General features: G+C 42.0%; 1 protein-coding gene across 3 annotated transcripts in view; it reads left to right on the top strand.

Moving 5' to 3' along the window:
- Nucleotides 1–26219, top strand: part of crybg1a (crystallin beta-gamma domain containing 1a) — a 62801-nt gene that overhangs the window by 5709 nt on the left and 30873 nt on the right. For 2 of the 3 annotated variants that reach the window (XM_035742571.2, XM_052486102.1), the window contains exons 2-3: nucleotides 17903–18026; nucleotides 23929–25457. In XM_035742571.2, coding sequence (XP_035598464.1) covers nucleotides 17903–18026; nucleotides 23929–25457 — 1653 coding nt within the window. Of the gene's footprint in view, nucleotides 1–17902; nucleotides 18027–21276; nucleotides 21509–23928; nucleotides 25458–26219 lie in introns of those variants that run through there. The other variant, XM_035742572.2, reaches the window with a different exon arrangement.

Genomic DNA, 26219 nt, shown 5'->3' with positions numbered 1-26219 from the left:
AATATGCATGTGTTCATTGCTTACATCCGCAATGAAAGGCTCATTGTCCGTCCTCCCTCCCAAAAGCCTGGAAGGGATGAGAAAGCCAAGCCTATGGGTCCATAGCTTCAACCCCGCAGCACACACAGACACTTTCACACACCAACTAATTAATGGACTGCTGAATGTACAGTTGAAGTCAGAAGTTTACATACACTCAGGTTGGAGTCATCAAAACTAGTTTTTCAACCACTCCACAAATGTCTTGTTAACAAACTATAGTTTTGGTAAGTCGGTTATGACATCTACTTTGTGCATAACACAAGTAATTTTTCTAACAATTGTTTACAGACAGATTATTTCACTTATAACTCACCATATCACAATTCCAGTGGGTCAGAAGTTTACATACACTAGTTGACTGTGCCTTTAAACAGCTTGGGCAATTCCAGAAAATGATGTCATGGCTTTAGAAGCTTCTGATAGGCTAATTGACATCATTTGAGTTAATTAGAGGTGTACCTGTGGATGTATTTCAAAGCCTACCTTCAAACTCAGTGCCTCTTTGCTTGACATGAGAAAATCAAAAGAAATCAGCCAAGACCTCAGCCAAGATTGTAGACCTCCACAAGTCCGGTTCATCCTTGGGAGCAATTTCCAAATGCCTGAAGGTACCACGTTCATCTGTACAAACAATAGTACGCAAGTATAAACACCATGGCACCACACCGCCCTAATACCGCTCAGGAAGGAGATGTGTTCTGTCTCCTAGAGATTAATGTACTTTGGTGCGAAAAGTGCAAATAAATCCCAGAACATCAGCAAATGCTTTTGTAAAGATGCCTAAGGAAGTACGAGTCCTATATCGACATAATTTGAAATGCCACTCAGCAAGGAAGAAGACACTACTCGAAAACTGCCATAAAAAAGCCAGACTACGTTTTGCAACGGCACATGGGGACAAAGATCATACTTTTTGGAGAAATGTCCTCTGGTCTGATGAAACAAAATTAGAACTGTTTGGCCATAATGACCATCTTTATGTTCGGAGGAAAAAGGGGGAGGCTTGCAAGCCGAAGAACACCATCCCAACCGTGATGCACGGGGGTGGCAGCATCATGTCGTGGGGGAGCTTTGCTGCAGGAGGGACTGGTGCACTTCACAAACTAGATGGCATCATGAGGTAGGAAAATGATGTGGATATATTGAAGCAACATCTCAAGACATCAATGGACAATGACCCCAAACAATCTTCCAAAGTTGTGGCAAAATGGCTTAAGGATAGCAAAGTCAAAGTATTGGAGTGGCCATCACAAAGACCTGACCTCAATCCCATAGAACATTTGTGGGCAGAACTGAAAAAGCGTGGGCGAAGAAGGAGTTCTAAAAACCTGACTCAGTTACACCAGCTCTGTCAGGAGGAATGGGCCAAAATTCACCCAACGTATTGTGGGAAGCTTGTGGAAGGTTATCTGAAACGTTAGACCCAAGTTATACAATTTAAAGGCAGTGCAACCAAATACTAATTGAGTGTATGTAAACTTCTGACCCACTGGGAATGTGATGAAATAAATAAAAGCTGAAATAAATAATTCTCTCTACTATTATTCTGAAATTTCACATTCTTAAAATAAAGTGGTGATCCTAACTGACCTTAGACAGGGATTTTTTTACTAGGATTAAATGTAAGGATTTGTGAAAAACTGAGTTTAAATGTTTTTGGCTAAGGTATATGTAAACTTCTGAAAAAACTGTCAGAGATGGGGCAAAATGAGTGGCTAATAAGTCTGGCTGAGCAACTGACTGGCTGATTTACTCTAAGTTAAGAAAATATGTGACTAAACTCAGCAAAAATAAGAAGAAACTGTATTATGAAGCCAAGATCAATTATATAACAAATGGTGTAAATTGATATTTTATAGGAAATTATGGGCAGAATGACAAATTGACTGATTGCTTCACTTCTTGTTTTTATGAGTAATGTTAATGTGTTGGAAATTCAAAATTGTTACACACAGCACTGACACACACACTTACCCCATCAGACATGTCACCAGGGGTCTTTTCACAGTCCCAACATGTGACCTACTTGTTGTGTGTATGTACTGACATGTATGTGTAACTGATTTGATTTACCTTTATTTAACTAGGCAAGTCAGTTAAGAAAAAATTCTTATTTTCAATGACAGCCTAGGAACAGTGGGTTAACTGCCTGTTCAGGGGCAGAAAGACAGACCTTGTCAGCTCGGGGGTTTGAACTTGAAACCTTCCGGTTACTAGTTCAACGCTCTAACCACTACACTAGTCTACCCTGCCACCACATAGATGCACACACACCAACACTACATGTTAATGTTCTTAAATGTCAATTGTAAAGTATTTTGTCTGTAATGTCTTTTTAGTTACATGTTGGACCCCAGTAAGACGAGCTGTCACCATTGGCTTCAGCTAATGGGGATCCTAATAAATCAAATTCAATCAAATTAATTCAGAGACAATGTTGTTTTCCTCCTACTGATACCATCAAAGAAACACAGACCATTCAGTTTACATAACATAACAAACCCTCTACCGTTCTCTGTCAACAACACCTTTACAACCCCATTTTTTAGCACCCTACAGTAGCTAGTACTGTCCTTTATTCTCAGTCATCAGGTACACGTTTTGCAGTAGTTTTTACCCTCTTGAATGACATGTTTTCTGCTCAAAATAAGTGTACGGTCTCAAATGGCCCTCAGCTGAAAGTGTGTACGGAGTAGTCATACAATCCTAGAATAAGGATATGGAATGATATCCTTCTGGGTTGTTAGGAGGCACAGTTACCAGACTGCAAGCCAAAAGTGTGTGAGGTGTAGTGTGTTGCTACAGTAGTTCATGGCTCCAGCATGCCTGAAGTTATGGTTGTGGGTGAGAAAAGACATGTCACATACCATTTGCACTGTGCCATAAGGTTATTTTGTACTGTAGATGCCTTTGGTAAACTTCAGATTCTTGCTTGATCATCCATCTCCATTTAAACATTTCTAACCTAGTAACCCATGGCTTTTAGTTCTTCTAGCATTTTTCAGCTTCCCTTTCTAATATCTGCTGCCCTGCTGACCCATATTGGAATTATAAGACCAACCATACCTGAAACAGAGTTCCTTTGGAATTATAAGACCAACCATACCTGAAACAGAGTTCCTTTGGAATTATAAGACCAACCATACCTGAAACAGAGTTCCTTTGGAATTATAAGACCAACCATACCTGAAACAGAGTTCCTTTGGAATTATAAGTCCAACCATACCTGAAACAGAGTTCCTTTGGAATTATAAGACCAACCATACCTGAAACAGAGTTCCTTTGGAATTATAAGACCAACCATACCTGAAACAGAGTTCCTTTGGAATTATAAGACCAACCATACCTGAAACTGAGTTCCTTTGGAATTATAATACCAACCATACCTGAAACAGAGTTCCTTTGGAATTATAAGACCAAGCATACCTGAAACAGAGTTCCTTTGGAATTATAATACCAACCATACCTGAAACAGAGTTCCTTTGGCATTATAAGACCAACCATACCTGAAACAGAGTTCCTTTGGCATTATAAGACCAACCATACCTGAAACAGAGTTCCTTTGGAATTATAAGACCAACCATACCTGAAACAGAGTTCCTTTGGAATTATAAGACCAACCATACCTGAAACAGAGTTCCTTTGGAATTATAATACCAACCATACCTGAAACAGAGTTCCTTTGGCATTATAAGACCAACCATACCTGAAACAGAGTTCCTTTGGAATTATAAGACCAACCATACCTGAAACAGAGTTCCTTTGGCATTATAAGACCAACCATACCTGAAACAGAGTTCCTTTGGAATTATAATACCAACCATACCTGAAACAGAGTTCCTTTGGAATTATAATACCAACCATACCTGAAACAGAGTTCCTTTGGCATTATAAGACCAACCATACCTGAAACAGAGTTCATTTGGAATTATAATACCAACCATACCTGAAACAGAGTTCCTTTGGAATTATAATACCAACCATACCTGAAACAGAGTTCCTTTGGCATTATAAGACCAACCATACTTGAAACAGAGTTCCTTTGGAATTATAATACCAACCATACCTGAAACAGAGTTCCTTTGGAATTATAAGACCAACCATACCTGAAACAGAGTTCCTTTGGAATTATAATACCAACCATACCTGAAACAGAGTTCCTTTGGAATTATAATACCAACCATACCTGAAACAGAGTTCCTTTGGCATTATAAGACCAACCATACCTGAAACAGAGTTCCTTTGGAATTATAATACCAACCATACCTGAAACAGAGTTCCTTTGGCATTATAAGACCAACCATACCTGAAACAGAGTTCCTTTGGAATTATAAGACCAACCATACCTGAAACGGAGTTCCTTTTTTGTTTGGCCTTGTTTGGCCTTTTTGTTTGGCCTTACTAATTTACTTTAAGATTTAGATGCACTATTGTAAGTGGCTGTTCCACTGGATGTCATAAGGTGTATGCACCAATTTGTAAGTCGCTCTGGATAAGAGCGTCTGCTAAATGACTTAAATGTAAATGTAAATGTAATTTTCCTTCATTCGAAGTAATAGTAGGAAGTGATGTTTCGGTTTTAGATAGAACCCAAATATTCAGTTTGCACAGTTTGACCAAACATTCACAACCTTACAGCTTGAATAACTGTATTTTTATTTTACTTCTATGCGTATCATACTGTACTGTACTGTAGTGTATAGAATCGATAGATCAATTTAGGCCTACAGCTTTTTGTGACAGAAAGGGTTAATTTTGATTGACATGTGTTTGCTCTCTTTCTGTGTGCGAAAATATATGAATTGAGAAATGCATTTTTAAGCAATAAGGCTTGGGTTTGTGGAATATAGACAATATACCACAGCTAAGGGCTGTTTTTAGGCATGAGGCAGCACTGAGTACTGCATACAGCCCTGAGCCATGGTATATTGGCCATATACCACAAACCCATGAGGTGCCTTATTGCTATTATAAACAGGTTACTAATGTAATTAGAACAGTACACAAGTGGTGTTGCGTCATACCAATGGTACCGTATATTGTCTCATATACCACAGCTTTCAGCCTATCAGAATTCAGGGCTCAAACTACCCTGTTTATAATAAGTAATAAGGCATGACAGTCAGTATATTGTGGATTACACACAGTTAATGGGTGTTCTTAGGCCTGGTGCAATGCAGTGTAGGCCTATGAGTACTGTATGTATATTTGTGTTCATCCGTGTATGCATTTTGTGGATGTATTGTACATTTTACACTATGTAGTCAGTTAATGTTTTGGACAGGAGTAACATAAGAGCAGAGCATGAATGAGAATATTTTTGTTTAATTTCTCTCCTGTCGTCCTACTCCCCCAACACGCATGTTTCGCCACGATAATGAATCAGAACTTGAGGCTATGAGCTTTACAGACAAGTCTCTAGCAGTATGGCTGAGTGGACTCGTGTTTGATATTCTTACTAGCCTCTGTACTGACAGTTCTCCAGTATGATGTGTCACAGCCACGTTGTGGTGTGTGCCTGGGAGGAGGATGTGGACCAGGTAGATTGGAGGATCAAGTGAAGCAATTTCTAACACACCACATATCCTATGATTCATTTACTGTATGATTCGTATCCTATGATTCATTTACTGTATGATTCATATCCTATGATTCATTTACTGTATGATTCATATCCTATGATTCATTTACTGTATGATTCATATCCTATGATTCATTTACTGTATGATTCATATCCTATGATTCATTATACATTTGAATGATTGGATGTTATTGTCTATAGGTTTTGTGGGAATGTGGCAGTTCAGGTACAGATTGTGTACATACAAACAAAAGCTGACAAATATAGTATCTGTAATAACCAGTTCTTTGCACGTCTGTTGATGGAATTTGCCAGGGGAACAATAAACAGAAGCAGCCTGACTGCCAACTGCTGAAGATCAGAGTCAGTCTGTCAGTGGTCTCTCTCCAGCTCCCTGCTTTGACTTTGATCCCAGCTGACCAAGGGAGAGTGTTTGTATGCAACTTCCTGTAGAGCGAAAGGAAAGCTGCCACAATGTTTGACTGATAATATTGTGGTGAGACGCAGTATGCAGACACAGTGGCGAAGTTCATCATCTGACATGATGTTTCAGACATATCAATAAAATGTGTTGATTGATCACCATTGCAAGACATTCTAGATGGTTCTACTGTAGTTCCAATCACATGATTCATATCCCCCAGGCTTGAACGGCTTTTCTTTATCAGAGAAATCTGCAGTAAATCTCCTCTGATGTGACATAATTTATTCACATACCTGCCCCTTGTTCCCTAGATCAGCAGAGTCACTCCAGAGGAATGCACTTAGCCAGCAAAGCTTTGACAAATAGTGCCTACTTTAGGACCATCAGATAAGACATTGATTCTCCATTCTGTCTATGTCAGCTCATTGATCCCTGTTTCGTTACATCAATTATATATATATATATATATATATATACGTATATATAAATTCTAACACGTGGTGGGGTCGTCGAGAGGGAGGGAGGGGTTGGAGTGAGTGATTGGTGGGAGGAGTGAGACAGAGGGCAGAGTGAGGAGGGGTGGGAATAAGGGGGTGGGACAGTGGAGGATGCAGAGCGATATGCTTGGAATTTAACCGCCATGGCTGACTGGTTCTGGAGTCTATAGGACTAAGAACTTTAAGCATCTTGTCTTCAGTGAAATGGAATGTGTATGGTAAGAACCTGGAACCAAGGTTGAGAGATCTGCATGGCTGACTGGTTCTGGAGTCTATAGGACTAAGAACTTTAAGCATCTTGTCTTCAGTGAAATGGGATGTGTATGGTATGAACCTGGAACCAAGGTTGAGAGATCTGCATGGCTGACTGCTTCTGGAGTCTATAGGACTAAGAACTTTAAGCATCTTGTCTTCAGTGAAATGGAATGTGTATGGTATGAACCTGGAACCAAGGTTGAGAGATCTGCATGGCTGACTGGTTCTGGAGTCTATAGGACTAAGAACTTTAAGCATCTTGTCTTCAGTGAAATGGAATGTGTATGGTATGAACCTGGAACCAAGGTTGAGAGATCTGCATGGCTGACTGGTTCTGGAGTCTATGGGACTAAGAACTTTAAGCATCTTGTCTTCAGTGAAATGGAATGTGTATGGTATGAACCTGGAACCAAGGTTGAGAGATCTGCATGGCTGACTGGTTCTGGAGTCTATGGGACTAAGAACTTTAAGCATCTTGTCTTCAGTGAAATGGAATGTGTATGGTATGAACCTGGAACCAAGGTTGAGAGATCTGCATGGCTGACTGGTTCTGGAGTCTATGGGACTAAGAACTTTAAGCATCTTGTCTTCAGTGAAATGGAATGTGTATGGTATGAACCTGGAACCAAGGTTGAGAGATCTTGTAGAATTTTCTCTCCTGAATGAAATGTGTTGTTTAACTAGTCCTTTATTAGGTCATTTAAAAACAAAATGCATGCATTAAGAAATACTTAGCTTAACAGCCATTTACCCATTGAGCGAGGTGTTTAGCAAGGTGTCAGTAACCATGTAACCACTATGTCTGAGTGACACTAGTGTTGATCCCTGCTCAATTGGTCTTTATTATTTTCTCTCCCCACTTTTTTCAGATGTCTGTCTACATCCACAGGTTAAATTAATAATAATAACAATATTTAATAATAACACTATTTAATTTGTAAAGTGCATTTCAAACACTAAATAGAAAACAAAACAAAACAAATTCATCAACACTACACCAGAAAGCAGAAAAAAAAGATCACAATACATACAAAACCATGACCTACTAATATAGACTTTAAGCAGATTAAGCAATCAAACGTTAATTAATGAATGTTCATTAACATGGTGATAGAGTGATGCATTAGGCATCAACGCATAATTACTGACACAATCAAAGGACGGACAGGGCTGGACGTAGCCTAGAGCATTGTACTGACACCGATGGGCATTGAGTAGGTGGTGCTGTTGTGTCTCTTTAAGGCCAACTCTTGTATTTTGAGACAATGCAGGTTTTGCTGTTCAATGGTCATTTCGATTCTTGAGCTTAGTACAAGTGTCTTACCCTACCATAGCCTGAAGTAAAAGGTTGTATTACATATATTTTAATGTCATTTAGGTCTTTGTTAACAGGGTTGGGCCATATCCAGATTTCCATACCTTCATACTGGTATTACCAGAAGTGCACACAAGGGCCGCTATTTCTATTCAAACGTTATTTTAAAAAAATGTATGCCAACAAAGTACTAGTACCCATAGCAGACACTAGCTAAATGCTCACAAGCTCAAGAGAGGACAGACAAACCTGGCTCATAAAGTTATGCAACTATCTCAAAAGGCTACTCACACTTGATCCAGGAGAGGATTGATGGTCTCTTCTGTAACCAAGAAGCTTGATCTTGCAAGCTAACCACCTCCCGACTCCGACTGTTTGGTCACCTGGCCAGATCAAACCCACCTCTGGAGCCTGCCCTTGTCCTCAAGGAGCCATCCCCCAACTGGCCACACCCAAGATAAAGAACGAGAGTCTGGTTTGGTCACCAGTTGGAGGTTGTCCTACTCAACCTGGGACTCAACACCATATCAGCCTGGGACCTTGCCTAGAATAGGATGGCGTGGCGTTCACTGTGCTCCAAGGAGCGAGCGAAGATGAGTGAGTGAGTATTTAAAATCATACCGTCTGTATTTCAAAATACCCTTGTATACGGTATATATGGGCTGTCTGTCAGGGGAGGAGGACTATGACTGGTATGATCATTAAAGAAGGCCTTCTGAGGCTGAAGAGCCCCAGCCCCACATGGATGCATTGTTTCCATTGTGAAGCATCACTGTTTAATGGACTGATGTGTTTACAGTCAAAGTCGCGAGGTGGCTAGCTTGCAAGACCAAGCCTCTTGGTTACAGCAGAGACAATCAATCAGGCAAGAGAATGTGGCCGGTTTGGTCTGAGTCTAGATAGATATGCAACATTTTACAACTGATCTTGATTCAGTTGTAGTTAGTTAAAAGGCCAGATTAGCTGGTGGCATGTGACAATAATCTGACCTAGGAACAGAGGACTTGAAATGAAAGGAGTAGCATTGTTTTTACATACAAAGCCAATTAAAAGCATTCTGGGTGAGGGCATTATGTGTGTGTGTGTGTGTGTGTGTGTGTGTGTGTGTGTGTGTGTGTGTGTGTGTGTGTGTGTGTGTGTGTGTGTGTGTGTGTGTGTGTGTGTGTGTGTGTGTGTGTGTGTGTGTGTGTGTGTGTGTGTGTGTGTGTGCACATCCTGTTATCCCTGCGTGTGTGTATGTGTGCATACACCTGGATTAGTTTGTTTTAATGGACTGATTTGTTTACCCAATGTCTCGAGCTGTAAGACAGGGGACTCTGTGCCACAACATAGGGTGGAGGTTTGAGTCTATATAAATTGTAGTTTGACTAAACAAACTACATTAACCATGTTTCCATCCAACCTTTTTATGCCCATAAAGTGCATGTTGGATAAAAAATGTCATGACAGGCCTGAAAGAAAGAGCAAATTTGTCACTAAACTTTCCAAATGTCTACCAAACTAATACATTTGCTAGACAAGGTGGGATCTTTTTGTGTCGTTAAAATGTATTATGCGAGAAATGGCAGTGGAAATACTTTTATGTGTAAATATTGACATAATAACCATGGTATTGAAGTAAACTTGGAGTCATGCAATGACATGTTGTCACGACTCTGGAAAGCATACGGTTTATTAGGCTACAGATGAAATACATACTAAATGTCTTATTCTGGTGACATGATGATCGATGCTTGGCTGCCGTTTGACAAATTTCATCATGTAGGCTATACCCGCACTCTATCTGCGAGATGTTGGCTAGAGTGCACGTGCCAATGTCAGATTGGGCACATTCGCTATATAAAGCAAAATGTTTTGTGACATTTTTAGTAGAGTTAACCTATTTAACTCGTTTATTTATTTTTCGGTACAGTCATCAATTGGTCGCCAATTGGATGGAAACCGAGCTACTCTTGTGAATTTGTTTGTTTTGACACCTGCTGCATTACCTTCAGACTGTTGGTAATGCAGTTCTTATCAATCTGCAAATCTCTACAGCTCAAAATGTTATGTCATGGACAGTATCAGGATGAGAGAGAAAGAGAGAGAGAGAGAGAGAGAGAGAGAATCTCAATCTCTCTAGGGGGCTGCAATGCAAACATAACCCTGCTTTGAACCTCTTAACCCCCTGAACAAACATGTATACAAAGATAAGATCACATACTATATCTACACACAAACTCACGAGTGAAATCCAACAAAGACCTACAGTAGGTATCATGCCTACACCTTTAGCTGACACCAGTCATTGTCCAGTGGAAATAAAGCTTTCTTTGTTAAGGTAGTTCTGGTCATCATTATCAAACTGACTGTTTGAAGAAAAAATTGTTTCCTATCACCATTCCCTTTACCCTGTTTTTACTAACAATCAGACATCTGGTGTGTCCATTCTGGCTCGGACATGGCTACTTGCTTACTTGGAGATATGGTGTGCTTGTTTCTGTGCCACCCACTTTTTTCTGGTGATATTTTAAATACAAATTATTCCAATATACAGCACATGGTCCATTTGTCAGAAATTGAAAGCTTGCACATTCATGCTAAACTAATCGAAATAGCATTGCATAGGTTGTTATTATGGACATAACATCATCATGTCAAGTGTTGCGTTATACATGTCCCAAAGATGTCTATCTTTATGTGGAGCAGTGAACAGGGGAGAGAGATAAGTGCCAGGATGAATGTGTGTTCTTTCCTCATCCTGCTCCAAAGTCAACACATTCAGGGTTACGACAGGCCTGGTTGTGAAAGCATGTCATCCGAGCAGAACGCACTGCATTGGGCTGTTGTGGTCACATCACACTTGTTTCTCAGTCCTTTGATGATTAAACAAGTGATAAATGGAGTCTTTATTACTCTCTACTGTACTGGTCTATAGCCTCCAGTAATTGTTTTAGGTTCAGTAGCTCTGTCTTTCAGCGTTCTGCTGGTAATTGTGTATTGTACTGTGTGCGCACAGAGCGCTATATAGTGTTTAATGTTCATATTCTATATGCATTCATTAAACTCAAACATATGCATCATTCAGCTATTGTAAGCTGCTGTCCAAACTAGAGCGGTTAAAGTTTGTTTTTGGAGTTTGCATTGGATTGGGCCTGGCGGGAACAAATATATCTTTCATCAACAGCCACTGGTGACTCACCCAGCCAGCCCCACTCATAACCTGTAGAATGATGTATGAGTCATGCCTTGACTTCACTCCATCCCTTGTTTGACTTTATGAAGTCCCACAGGTTCGTTCCCTGCATACGTTTGTTCAAAATGTTTGTGTTTCTATATGATGAGTGATGCGAGTCATGTGACTGTTTTGATACCATTGATATGTGCCAAGCTGTAGCCTGTGCCAAGCTGTCCTGTGTGTGTGTGTGTGTGTGTGTGTGTGTGTGTGTGTGTGTGTGTGTGTGTGTGTGTGTGTGTGTGTGTGTGTGTGTGTGTGTGTGTGTGTGTGTGTGTGTGTGTGTGTGTGTGTGTGTGTGTGTGTGTGTGTGTGTGTGTGTGTGTGTGTGTTACCCTGCCTTGCTGACTGAACAGCTGTGTTGAGCTTTGCCATTGTAAAAGTGTATTGATACAGTTAATGCAAAACAACAGAGCCATTGTTTTGCTGAGGAGGATAATGCTCTGTGGCTCGGCTGCTGCTGGCTTTTATCAGTCAACTCCTCTGTTGACTATTCTGCAACATTACAGTGTGTTGTCTAAATGATCTGCTTGAGAGCGTCTGTTATGTTGCGTGGGAGGCAGTTCTACTTCTGTAATACTATAACTTCACTGTAGGCTAGCTGCCATATTTCCTAAACATACCCAGGAAACTAGTGGGAGTGACCAATGGAGTTGCACAACAGTTCATTGAACTTCCAAAATGTCTAAAAACATTGTAAAACATTTAAGTTTTGAATGTTAGGGTTTCAGAAAATCTCAAATAACTTAATATTACCCGCCTGTATTTCCTGTTATGTTGAATTGTGCCAGATCTGAATATCTCCTACACTCTTCGTAAAAAAAAGGTTTTATCTAGAGCCTAAAGTCAAATTGATACCTGTTGCTAACATGCGTCTTGTCATGCTCGCTGAAATGAGTGGACCAAGGTGCAGCGTGGTAGGCGTACATTTTCCTTTGTTTAATGAACACCGAACAAAAAACAACAAAATACCAACCGAAATGTGACGCTAAATAACAGTGCTCACAGGCAACTATCCATAGTCAAGATCCCACAAAGCACAACGGGGAAATGGCTGCCTAAATATGATCCCCAATCAGAGACAATGATAAACAGCTGTCTCTGATTGGGATCCATACCAGGCAAACAAATCACTAATCATCTGGATGACCCACCCTAGTCACTATCACGCCCCAACCAACATAGAGAATAAACAGCTCTATGCTCAAGGCGTGACACGTCCTTTGTCCTGATCTTATCCACATTCTGATTGTGTCCACATTGAAGACGTAGCATCTACACATGGTGATAAAATGTGTCTCTTATCCATCCACTCTGTCCACAATGTAACCAGATTTCCTGGTGCCTCCCTGTATGCAGATTATTTAACAGATATTCTTTCAAAATAATATTTATTTATTTTAAGACAATTATTGATGCCATAAGTCAATGGTGCTACCTGTCGATGACTTTGAGGCCGATATAATTATTTAAATGTTTTATCCATCCATATCTGTTTATACTTGATTGATATTCAGATACAATGAGTCCCTGACTACCTCCGGAGGTGGCCAGGAAGATCTGATTACAATCAGATTACAATGAGTATTTTAATCGTCTACACCTGTCTAAAAATGTGGGCACAATCCGAATGTGGACAAGATCAGGACAAAATATGCATGTTAGAACCACATATAAACAGGGCTTAAAAAGGTCATTTGGCTGTCCCCATAGGAGAACCCTTTGAAGAACCCTTTGGGTTCCAGGTAGAACCCTTTTCAGTTCCATGTAGAACCCTTTCCACAGTGTTCTACATGGAACACAAAATAGTTATATCTGTAACCAAAAAGGGTTCTCCTATTGGGACAGCCAAAGAACTCTTTTGAAACCCTTTTATTTAAGAGTGTAGGGGAGGGATGGCATCAGATGGCATGGAGTAACAGAGAAAGACTCCAAGCAGTTTGGAGCTGGTTGATTTAGGCCTCAGACTTGTTCAGAGGCTGCAAACTGATAGAGAGACTGAGGAAATGTTTACCCAAAACTGGTGACTGATGTCTTACTGAGGTCAAAGGGCAAGGTTGGGGGTTAAAGTTTATTTAATTACATAACGTTTGCTTTTGTGTGTTTTGTTCCATCTTACTTATTTGACCTCCGATCGCGGACCTCAAGTCATATTGATTTGCTGCGTGGTTAATATGTTGCATCTGTATACAGCGCCACATGGGAGTGTGGATGGTTCCTGTGGTCTTTATAACTACTCAGTGCATAGTTGTTGCATTGGATATGTCATAGTCATTATCCATTATGAAACATGAGAAAGGTCCTGAGACATGATTGTCCAAAACACAGGTTCCTAATTATGAAAAATGAGAAAGCAATTAGCATTTATATTTATTCATATCCTTTCAGATCAAGCTGTGTATGTGAGATAACACGTTCTGCCAGATGTGCTTCCTCTTCGGGCTTGAAGTTGGAACAGATACCACTGTCTGCAAGTAGACACCTGCTGGGCACAGACGTCAGTTCAACGTCTAGTTTTGATTTACCTTTGGTTGAGTTGTCAACAAATGTGAATTCAACTTGAAATCAGCAAAACATTTCACTATATCATTGGATTTAGATTCAAATATAAAATTATCTTAAAATTGATTTTTTCCAATTCCAATCAGTTTTTCACATTGATTCAACATGAAATGACATGAAAACATTGTTGATTCAACCAGTTTGTGACCAGTGGGCAGCACTAGAAAACAAGAGAATAAAACTTTATGGATGCTTCGTCTGTAGAAGTCTTGCAAACTCAGCATAATTTAGGAAAAAATGTATCATAATCAAACCATTCATGCATCAAAAGGATCCCTGGTTCAACCCTAATTCATGGCTCATAGACCAAAAGTCACAGCAATCTATTCTGCACAGTTTGTTATTTACCCAAAGTCACTGTACAAATAAATCATTAACTGACGAGACTGGCTTCAATGTGTTGGCAAAGTAAGCATGGCCAGGGTAACTTAACATATGCCAACGGAATCAATAGATTCTGTAGAGAAGCAGTTTGATGATTTATGGTTCTGTATGACTCATCAGACAACTTTGTCATGATGAAAATATATTCTGCATACACCCTATTGTGGGAAAAGATGGTATAACAAAGCCAGAAGATGCTGATCAATGATGAACAAACAAACCTCTTTTGTTGAAAAATGTACATGACTGCCGTTTTACTCAGGTGGTTGAAACGTCCCACATGTAGCAGAGTAAGTAAATTATCTTATTGACTGATGGGGAAAGTTTTTTTAAGTGTAGTGCATTTATCTTCAACATTGCTAAAATGTCTCAGAACATTTCACCCCTCTGAACACATCCATGGTGTTGCACCTGTATCTACAGCACAGGAGGTTGGTTTCACCTTAATTGGGGAGGACGGACTCGTGGTAATGGCTGGATTGGAATGGTATTAAATCCATCATTAAATCCATCATGGTTTTCATGTGTTTGATGCCATTCCATTCCAGACATTATTATGAGCTGTCCTCCCCTCCGCAGCCTCCACTGATCAACAGAATCAACAGTGGAATGCTGGTTCCCATTCTGAATTCTAAGAGAGATTCTCATAGCTCACTATATTGGGAAGGCACAATGGGTGTGAGCTAGCCTAACCGCTTCCATTGACAACACAGAGTCAACTTAAAACCCTTTGAGTACAGTGATGTTGTACCCATAGCAACTATTAAAACATTCCCAAACCAGAAACCTTGGATTGATGGCAGCATTCGCACGAAACTGAAAGCGCGAACCACTGCTTTTAACCAGGGCAAGGTGACCGGATACATGACCGAATACAAACGTTGTAGCTATTCCCTCCGCAAGGCAATCAAACAAGCTAAGTGTCAGTATAGAGACAAACTAGAGTCTCAATTCAACAGCTCAGACACAAGAGGTATGTGGCAGGGTCTACAGTCAATTTTTCACGGATTACAAAAAAAACCAGCCCGGTTGCGGACCAGGATGTCTTGCTCCCAGACAGAATAACTTCTTTGCTCGCTTTGAGGACAATACAGTGCCACTGACACGGCCCGCCACCAAAATCTGCAGACTCTCCTTCACTGCAGCCGACGTGAGTAAAACATTTAACCCCTCGCAAGACTGCAGGCCCAGACGGCATCCCCAGCCGCGACTTCAGAGCATGCGCAGACCAGCTGGGTGGTGTGCTTACGGACATATTCAATCAATCCTTATCCCAGTCTACTGTTCCCACATGCTTCAAGAGGGCCAACATCGTTCCTGATCCCAAGAAAGCTAAGGTAACTGAGCTAAACGACTACCGCCCCGTAGCACTCACTTCCGTCATCATGAAGTGCTTTGAGAGACTAGTCAAGGACCATATCACCTCCACCCTACCTGACACCCTAGACCCACTCCAATTAGCTTACCGCCCCAATAGGTCCACAGACGAGGCAATCGCAACCACACTGCACACTGTCCTAACCCATCTGGACAAGAGGAATACCTATGTGAGAATGCTGTTCATCGACTACAGCTCAGCATTTAACACCATAGTACCCTCCAAACTCGTCATCAAGCTCGAGACCCTGGGTCTCGACCCCGCCCTGTGCAACTGGGTACTGGACTTCCTGACGGGCCGCACCCAGGTGGTGAGGGTAGGTAACAACATCTCCACCCCGCTGATCCTCAACACTGGGGCCCCACAAGGGTGCGTTCTGAGCCCTCTCCTGTACTCCCTGTTCACCCACGACTGCGTGGCCATGCACGCCTCCAACTCAATCATCAAGTTTGCAGACGACACTACAGTGGTAGGCTTGATTACCAACAACGACGAGACGGCCTACAGGGAGGAGGTGAGGGCCCTCGGAGTGTGGTGTCAGGAAAATAACCTCACACTCAACGTCAACAAAACATAGGAGATGATCGTGGACTTTAGGAAACAGCAGAGAGAACACTCCCCTATCCACATCGATGGGACAGTAGTGGAGAGGGTAGTAAGTTTTAAGTTCCTCCGGCGTACACATCACGGACAAACTGAATTGGTCCACCCACACAGACAGCATGGTGAAGAAGGCGCAGCAGCACCTCTTCAACCTCGGGAGGCTGAAGAAATACGGCTTGACACCAAACGCACTCACAAACTTTTACAGATGCACAATCGAGAGCATCTTGTCGGGCTGTATCACTGCCTGGTACGGCAACTGCTCCGCCCACAACCGTAAGGCTCTCCAGAGGGTAGTGAGGTCTGCACAACGCATCACCGGGGGCAAACTACCTGCCCTCCAGGACACCTACACCACCCGATGTCACAGGAAGGCCATAAAGATCATTAAGGACAACAACCACCCGAGCCACTGCCTGTTCACCCCGCTATCATCCAGAAGGTGAGGTCAGTACAGGTGCATCAAACCAGGGACCGAGAGACTGAAAAACAGCTTCTATCTCAAGGCCATCAGACTGTTAACGGCCACCACTAACATTGAGTGGCTGCTGCAAACATACTGACTCAACTCCAGGCACTTTAATAATGGAAATATTTATGTAAAAAATGTATCACTAGCCACTTTAAACAATGCCACTTAATATAATGTTTACATACCCTACATTACTCATCTCATATGTATATACTGTACTCGATACCATCTACTGCATCTTGCCTATGCCATTCTGTACCATCACTCATTCATATAACTTTATGTACATATTCTTCATCCCTTTACACTTGTGTGTATAAGGTAGTTGTTGTGAAATTGTTAGGTTAGATTACTCGTTGGTTATTACTGCATTGTCGGAACTAGAAGCACAAGCATTTCACTACACTCGCATTAACATCTGCTAACCATGTGTTTGTGACAAATAACATTTGATTTGATATGACCTCCTGAAAACAGACCAGAGCCTATTGACATGTGTGTCCCAGAAAGCACAATGTTATTCTAACTACTGCACACACTGTTGTGAATTGTGAATAAGTTGTGTTGGTGAGTGTCGTCTGACCAGTGTACCATTTCTCTCTGCTATAAATCGTCAAGTCTGTCAATGTAAAGCACAACGAGGGTGTCAGATGTCACAGTTAAAACAGGAAACAGAAGTGTTGTGGTTGTGTTCTTGGATATGTTGATATTTAAGAAATGTGTACTGACAGCTGAGTTACTTTCGGTGTGTCAAGTGGTCATGGGCGATGACTGGACCCTTGTACCTTTTCATTTTGAAAAGGCCATACATCATTAATGTGATAGCAACATATAGGTGGAATGGGTCGTGGGTGGCACAATTAGCCATGCCATGGGATTTGTGAATGTGTGTGTGAGAAAGTGGACCAGAGGATAAGGACATGTTATAATCCGGAAGTGGGTCTAATCCTGAATGCTGAATGGTTAAAACCGTGATAGAAAAGATTAAATCAAAAGAAAGACTGCGAGAGTGGGCGAGGGATGGAAACCAAGTTTCAGCATCTTATCAGTGGTTACTGGGTGAGAACAGCAGCCTGCTCTAAGCCTAACAGTACCTCTCTCTCTCTCTGTCTCTGTCTGTCTGTCTGTCTGTCTGTCTGTCTGTCTGTCTGTCTGTCTGTCTGTCTGTGCGTCAGGAGTTTTGACCAACTGAGCGTGAAAACAGAATACAGCACCACGACTGACAGGGATGCTACCTCCATGATCAGCTATGACATGTCAGCCTTCAACAGCCTCAGTCCCAACAAGTCCAGAAATAAGGTATGTCACTATATAGTAGACTACAATAGGAGTCCTCTGTTGTGTTGTGGAGAAGTCATCTGGAAATATCTGTTCTGTATTTGCATTACTGTACTTTTAAACCCCACCCTCTACCTTCTGTGAGGCCAATCTAAAGTATTTTAGGACAGACTCATCTAAGAGTAATGATGAAATGTGACTATACTATACATCGTAGCAAAACATACTGTACCATACATTTTTACCATAGTTCTGTTCTGCAAGTGTCAAAAGAGAGAACTTTCAGAGTGGATAGATTCATATGCAACACACTTGATATTGATCAAAACGATTACTAAACATAAAACGATTACTAAACATAATTTCAGTGACAGAATCTGTTCCTTTGCTTGGAGACATTTACTCCATACTACCGCTTGCCACTTCTTGCACTGAGCCTGGCTGTGCAGTCATATAGAAGGTGTGCAGAGGAGGGCAGTATTGACTCACTTTGCAGGGCCCTGAGTGGAAAAGAAGTAAGGTAAATCCCAAACCAATCCCTTCCTCACTCCTCGACCCTCCATTTGCACGATCAAGTGTTATTGAGGATGTAGGTGCTAATTATACCCTTTGATATGCGAGATGTACATAAACAGTACAGCAGTTCAGATTCTTCAGACAGACTCCTCAATAAAAGTTTGTGTCAGTATTATGCAACATTTAGGTTTTGAATACCGATCTATATTTTTGTATTTTTTTTATTTCCCCTTTATTTAACCAGGTAGGCTAGTTGAGAACAAGTTCTCATTTGCAACTGCGACCTGGCCAAGATAAAGCATAGCAGTGTGAACAGACAACACAGAGTTACACATGGAGTAAACAATTAACAAGTCAATAACACAGTATAAAAAAAAGGGGAGTCTATATACAATGTGTGCAAAAGGCATGAGGAGGTAGGCAAATAATTACAATTTTGCAGATTAACACTGGAGTGATAAATGATCAGATGGTCATGTACAGGTAGAGATATTGGTGTGCAAAAGAGCAGAAAAGTAAATAAATAAAAACAGTGTGGGGATGAGGTAGGTGAAAATGGGTGGGCTAATTACCAATAGACTATGTACAGCTGCAGCGATCGGTTAGCTGCTCAGATAGCTGATGTTTGAAGTTGGTGAGGGAGATAAAAGTCTCCAACTTCAGCGATTTTTATCATTCGTTCCAGTCACAGGCAGCAGAGTCCTGGAACGAAAGGCGGCCGAATGAGGTGTTGGCTTTAGGGATGATCAGTGAGATACACCTGCTGGAGCGCGTGCTACGGATGGGTGTTGCCATCGTGACCAGTGAGCTGAGATAAGGCGGAGCTTTACCTAGCATGGACTTGTAGATGACCTGGAGCCAGTGGGTCTGGCGACGAATATGTAGCGAGGGCCAGCCGACTAGAGCATACAAGTCGCAGTGGTGGGTGGTATAAGGTGCTTTAGTGACAAAACGGATGGCACTGTGATAAACTGCATCCAGTTTGCTGAGTAGAGTGCTGGAAGCAATTTTGTAGATGACATCGCCGAAGTCGAGGATCGGTAGGATAGTCAGTTTTACTAGGGTAAGCTTGGCGGCTTGAGTGAAGGAGGCTTTGTTGCGAAATAGAAAGCCGCCTCTTGATTTGATTTTCGATTGGAGATGTTTGATATGAGTCTGGAAGGAGAGTTTGCAGTCTAGCCAGACACCTAGGTACTTATAGATGTCCACATATTCAAGGTCGGAACCATCCAGGGTGGTGATGCTAGTCGGGCATGCGGGTGCAGGCAGCGATCGGTTGAAAAGCATGCATTTGGTTTTACTAGCGTTTAAGAGCAGTTGGAGGCCACGGAAGGAGTGTTGTATGGCATTGAAGCTTGTTTGGAGGTTAGATAGCACAGTGTCCAATGACGGGCCGAAAGTATATAGAATGGTGTCGTCTGCGTAGAGGTGGATCAGGGAATCGCCCGCAGCAAGAGCAACATCATTGATATATACAGAGAAAAGAGTCGGCCCGAGAATTGAACCCTGTGGCACCCCCATAGAGACTGCCAGAGGACCGGACAGCATGCCCTCCGATTTGACACCCTGAATTCTGTCTGCAAAGTAATTGGTGAACCAGGCAAGGCAGTCATCCAAAAAACCGAGGCTACTGAGTCTGCCGATAAGAATATGGTGATTGATAATTTCTTCAATGCCTTGGGTTATTAAGATAAATGTAGACACATTTATCAGAAGCCCCTTAAAGTTGTATACAAATCATTAGGGTTGAAGGGTAAATTATATGCCCACCTACAGATGCAGTATCTTAATTTGACCTATACTGTCACAGCAAAATAATCCTGCAGTGACAGGATTTCTTCCTGTGTTATTCTCCATTGACACCTACTTGTCCAACATGTTGTCCAACATGTGCACTGTATATTATAGATATGATTAATTATTATTATTAATGGGGTAGGATTCACAAATACGTAATTGAGTACATCCGTTCAAGAAGAATGATGTTTTCCCTGGAAACTTGGTTACTGGAGTAGAAAGAATAGGATCCTGTGTCTTTTATTTTATTAATTAAAATGAAGTATTTCTAAGCTAGGCATACAATTTGGAACATGAACTTGAACACAATAACCACTAAGTTTGTGCCTGTACCTGTCATGTGTTTCCTGAAAGGTCTGAGGCCATTTGGAAACAAAAGAACAATCTGCTCTGTTTCAACAGGATTTTTAATAGGTGAAAGTCCTGTCGAGATCCAGAGTCTGTTTCTACTACTGAAGGAAGGATGTGCACAGGTCCATATGAAACAACAACAGCAGATCGCTCAACGTCTGACAGTTATAGGCACAAAAGGGAAAAAATGTACATCCTTTCGTGTGTCAGAGTTGGTCGAACCATTCACACTGTACACTGCTGAATCATGTAATAATTAGCTAATATTCGCAAATGTACATATTGTGTTTTTTCCTTGTCTCGGTCTTTTCCACTGTATTATGATATTGATAAAGATGTCCCGGGGCTACTGACTTGCCCCAGTTTGATTGAGGGAAGAAGGGTGGAGATGTTAGTCAGACATCCGTGTCCATATATTCTCATTGGATAATTAGTTAATGTGGGTTTTTTTTATGTGAAAGCTCTTTCACAATAGCCTTTATGCTGCACCTGTGATAGAAGTGGAATTATGCCCTGAAGCAATGTACCTTAGTTTGTTTGATACAAGTCTACTCAGGGCTAGACAGATATAGATACACATGGATATCGCTCACACACTGTCTCTCTGTCTGTCTGTAAAGTTAGACAGTTCACTTATTGTAATTGGCGGCGTTGACTTTTATTCCAGCTTAGTAATTGTATATTGTTATCTTCAACCAAGCAGCTTAGCAGGAAGCTATGAGTTGATAAACATTCACTTTTTGCACCTGATTTGCTATTGGTGCAGGATATGGTTATTATGCCGGGACTGTAAGGAAAATAAATCTACAGGTTAAAATCCAGCAAGTATCGCTAAAATGGTATGTAGCGGTTTTATTTTAAGTGTTTGTGTGTAGTATCTTTAGTTATGATGTTCTGTATACTCTTCCAGCCTTGTACTATAGTAGGAAACAGACAAACAGAGTGTGCTGGGCTTTTGTTTAGACAGCCTTTATGTGATGTGTATGTTTGTATTGATTCTATGGATCCTGGACTCCCTGGAGTACAGTGACTATCCTGGCTAAATAGACTATCCTGGCTAAATGAATGAAAATAAATTAAATGACAGAATACAAAGTATACAGACAACAAAAGAACATTGGGCCAGTCTTGTTCCATGTGCATATGGGCAGTGTGCGTCATGGCTGGATAGAACTTTCTTTTCACTTTGACATTATAGAGTATTTTGTGCAGATCAATGACAAAAAAAAATCACAATTAAATCTATTTCAATCCCACTTTGTAACACAACAAAATGTGAAAAAATCCAAGGGGGTGGATATTTATGATACCCACTGTCTAAATTGAATAAGACATGGACTTACATTGTTGTGTTTATTTCTAGGTATGCTAAGTAATCCAATAGATCTTATAGAAAACTAGTATTATTTGGTGATCCTCACATTCCTTGTTTGCCTCGTTGGTTCTCATTCGACCTGTCCGGCATTGGGATTCAAAATCTGTCGATACTGACTTGTGGGAAATTTTATTAGTCACATGCGCCGAATACAACAGGTGTTTCACCTTACAGTGAAATGCTTACTTACAAGCCCCTAACCAACAATGCAGTTTAAAAAAGTACAGATAAGAATACGAAATAAAAGTAACAAGTAATTAAAGAGCAGCAGTGAAATAACAATAGCGAGACTATATACAGGGGGTACCGATACAGAGTCAATGTCCGAGGGCACCAGTTAGTTGAGGTAATATGTACATGTAGGTAGAGTTATTAAAGTGGCTATGCATAGATGATAACAACAGAGAGTAGCAGCGGTGTAAAAGAAGGGGAGGGGGGTGAACGCAAATAGTCTGGGTAGCCATTTGATTAGATGTTCAGGAGTCTTATGGCTTGAGGGTAGAATCTGTGTAGAAGCCTCTTGGAAATAGACTTGGCGCTCCAGTATCGCTTGCCGTGTTGTAGCAGAGAGAACAGTCTATGACTAGAGTGGCTGGAGTCTTTGAACATTTTTAGATTCTTCCTCTGACACCGTCTGGTATAGACGTCCTGGATGGCAGGAAGCTTGTCCCCAGTGATGTACTGGGCCGTGTCGCACTACCCCCTGTAGTGCCTTGCGGTCGGAGACCGAGCAGTTGCCACACCAGGCAGTGATGCAATCCGCCAGGATGCTCTCGGTGGTGCAGCTGTAGATCCTTTTGAGGATCTGAGGACCCACGGCAAATCTTTTCAGTCTCCCGAGGTCTGCCTAATGTTGTCAATACCATAGAATTAGCCATTCGAAAATTACTTTAATAGGATCTCTATGGTCATTGCCCAGGTGCTGTAGAAGCCTGATCATTTCCCTACCTGGCTGTTACCAGAGATACATCTACACCACTTTCCCAAATCTGGACAAGCACACCTGATTACTACTTGACTACTTGTCAACTAATCATCAAGTACTTGACAAGTTGAATCAGGTGATTTTGTCCAGGGCTACAACAAAAATGTGTGCTGTTGGGGGGTACTTGAGGACCAAAGTTGGGAAACACTGATCTATACCATTCAGCTTGGCCTGTTTGATTTTGACAAGAATGCTATATACTATAGACTATCAGTAACATTTCAACTTACTACCTACAAATTTAACCCTAACACTAACCCTTATCCTAACCCTAAACTTAAGCCTTACCCTAACACTATCCCGAATCTTAACCCTTACCCTTATTCTAAACCTTGCCTTAACCGTAACCTTAGCAGGCAGTTGTTTATCAATAGATAGTCAGTTGATTATCTGATCATTTGTTGATAGTATGACCATCTGTATAGCATCTACAGAAGAACTATCCAAATAAATTGTGATCGAATATTTACGGAATCTTAGAGGTAATAGCTGATGTTAAGGATTTAAGGTTAATGCGTTAATCAGAGAATTCATCTATTCTATGTAAATGTACTACATCATTGAGCACACCTCATATCAGGGCTCTCTAAAACCTGTTCCTGGAGCGCTAACCCCCTGTAAGTTTTCGTTCAAACCCCAGTTGTAACTAACCTGATTCAGATATTCAACCAGATAATTATTACAATCAGGCGTGCTAGATAAGGGTTGGAGCAAAAACCTACTGGACGCTGGCTCTCCAGGAATAGGGTTGGAGAACCCAGCTTTATATCATGGACAAAAAAAAGCGAGAGGGGAACTAACGTCTGTGGTTATTTGTACAGCTGTGCCAAAAACAACAGGTGTGTCTGTTCTCCATCTGGGTATTTATCTTTCCGTTTTTTTTCTCTGTCTCCTCCAAGAGCTCAGACAGAGTGTTGAACCGCATCGGCAGTTTTTTTTCCATAAAGAAGAAGAAGAGCCGGAGCGGTTCACTCTCAGCAGACTCAGAGGATGGATCCTGGCTTGGTCCTGGCTCTCCAGGCTCCCCCCAGTCCCCTGGTTCTCCTGTCTCCCCCCAGTCCCCTGGTTCTCCCATCTCCCCTCAGTCCCCTGGTTCTCCTCTCTCCCCCCACCAACCTCCACAGGAAGACTGGCAAAGGACCCCCACCACCACCCGGAGAGAGGGGGAGGTAGTGGAAGCGGGAGCTGGGCCAGTGCAAGGAAGTTTGTCAGAGCTCCAGGAGGAGGGATCGGTGTTCAGTACCAGCTCCAGCCCTGGTACCTCCAGCCTAGCCTCTCTGGTGGAGGTGGACAGAGGGGACCTTTTGTTTGCAGGCAGCGACAGCAGCGGTCGTGGCAGCGTGAGGGAGATGCAGGTGTGCAGGGCGAGCCGGGCCGAGGCAGAGGCAGAGGCAGATGGAGAGGCCGACAGGAATTCTTGGAATCTGACTCCCACGAACTCGTCCTCCGGAGCAGACCAAGTCCCAGGGCTCAGCCCCACTGAGGACGTAGTGGGAGAGGCGAGCAGGAGGCTGCAGGTACATCTGGAACAAACCACTGTGAAAGACAGAGAGGGGTCTGGAGGGGGCAGCCCAGTGGTCCAAAACACCCTCAGGTCGTTTGAGCTCTCCCAATCTCACCTTAAGGCTGACTTCACCTCTCTGGTCACAGAGTCTAAGAAGACCTCCCTGAAAACATCTGTTGGAGGGAAGGGGAGTTACCTGGTCGGAGTGACTGTAGGCTCTCAGTCACACACCCCATCCTCCTCAGATCCCCAACCAGAGGGGGAGGAGGGGAAGGACAGCCCAGCCATGGGGAAGAAAAACAGGAGGAGGGCTCTGAAATCCACCAGCAGCAGCTCGCCTGAAACAGCTCCCCCCACACAGACCACGTTACATGGGGGAGAGGAGGGGACGACGCAGGACTCACCAGTGAAGCTACACAAAGCCTTGTGGGTGGAAACACACCTGGGAGAAGAGGAGGGGGAGAGGAAGGGGAAGAGGAAGAGTGTAAATTCACATTCAGTCCTGGCCATACCTATGACTGTGGCCCCCGTGGAGTACCCTGATACTGCAGGTGTCCTGGCCACTCTAACTCCTTCAGCAGTATCAGCAGCAGAGGCCAGTGGCAGAGAGCCAAAGCCAAAGCTGGCTGTATCTACAGCGCCAGCCTCCAAGGAGTCTAAAACAACAAACAAAGCCCAGCCAGAGGCGAACAGTCCAGGCACAGACTCAGAGAGCAGCACCCCTCGAGAGTACCAGATGGCCCTGAGCAAAGAGGAAAAGCGCAGGAGTGTGAAACTGTCCCGCAGTGAGAAGCTTTTCCCTAAGAAGGTGTATGTGAGCCCTGAGCACAGTTTTGACGGGGACGAGCAGACAAAAACAGAGCTAGAAAATAATGACATCGCAGACTTGGCTTCAAAGATTCCTCAGAAGTCAGAGGTGAAACTGTGAGTATCTTTATTTTACATTTTCTTTGGTCTTTTTAAAGAGTGCTTTGATCCTAAAGTGAGAAAGAGAGATTGAGAGAGTGATTGAAAGATTGAGTGAGAGAAAGAAAAAAACACCTGAGCTGTGCCTATTTGTACCAGAGGAGAACAATAACAGCAGTTCTTAGTACAGCTGAAAAAGTCCTGCGTCATTAAAATGTCACATTACTTAATGTATACTTTACTTGGACTACATGATTACTGATCGTACTACTACAGGTCATCAACTATGCAACCATACTGTATCTTCCTATGTCATTGTCACAAAATACAGTGTGCACTTTACAACCCAGTCAGTACACTACCTTACATTGTTAAGTCAGTTGTTCAAATGAACTGTTTTATTTAAATCAAAATGGAGCTTTACTCCATGTTTTATTTCCATCTTGAATGATGACTAATGGCAGAAGCAACTAGTCACTTTGTTTGACTAAAGGGTTTAATGAGTCGACTCAGTACAAGGCTGACAAAAGTAAGGCACACCATTCTGATATCCACATATCTTTCAGGCATTGTAATGCCACAAGGCATGCTTTTTGTTGTATCATATTAATGTGATGTAGCCTGTTTTTTAGATTAAAATGCTTGGAATTCATCCAAGACTCTTCATGGATTCTACTGATACCTGAGGAGATGTTCTGCACTGCTGGAAGTTTTAAGTGAGAGCAGTTGGTCAAGCTACTCAGTGCAGAAAGATTTATTTCAGGTTCACTTTGCACATAT

The sequence above is a fragment of the Oncorhynchus keta genome, chromosome 29 (genome assembly GCF_023373465.1).
Source record: "Oncorhynchus keta strain PuntledgeMale-10-30-2019 chromosome 29, Oket_V2, whole genome shotgun sequence".
Classification (NCBI taxonomy): Eukaryota; Metazoa; Chordata; class Actinopteri; order Salmoniformes; family Salmonidae; genus Oncorhynchus; species Oncorhynchus keta.
Note: the sequence above shows the minus strand (reverse complement) of the source record. Positions and strands in the feature narration are given on the sequence as shown.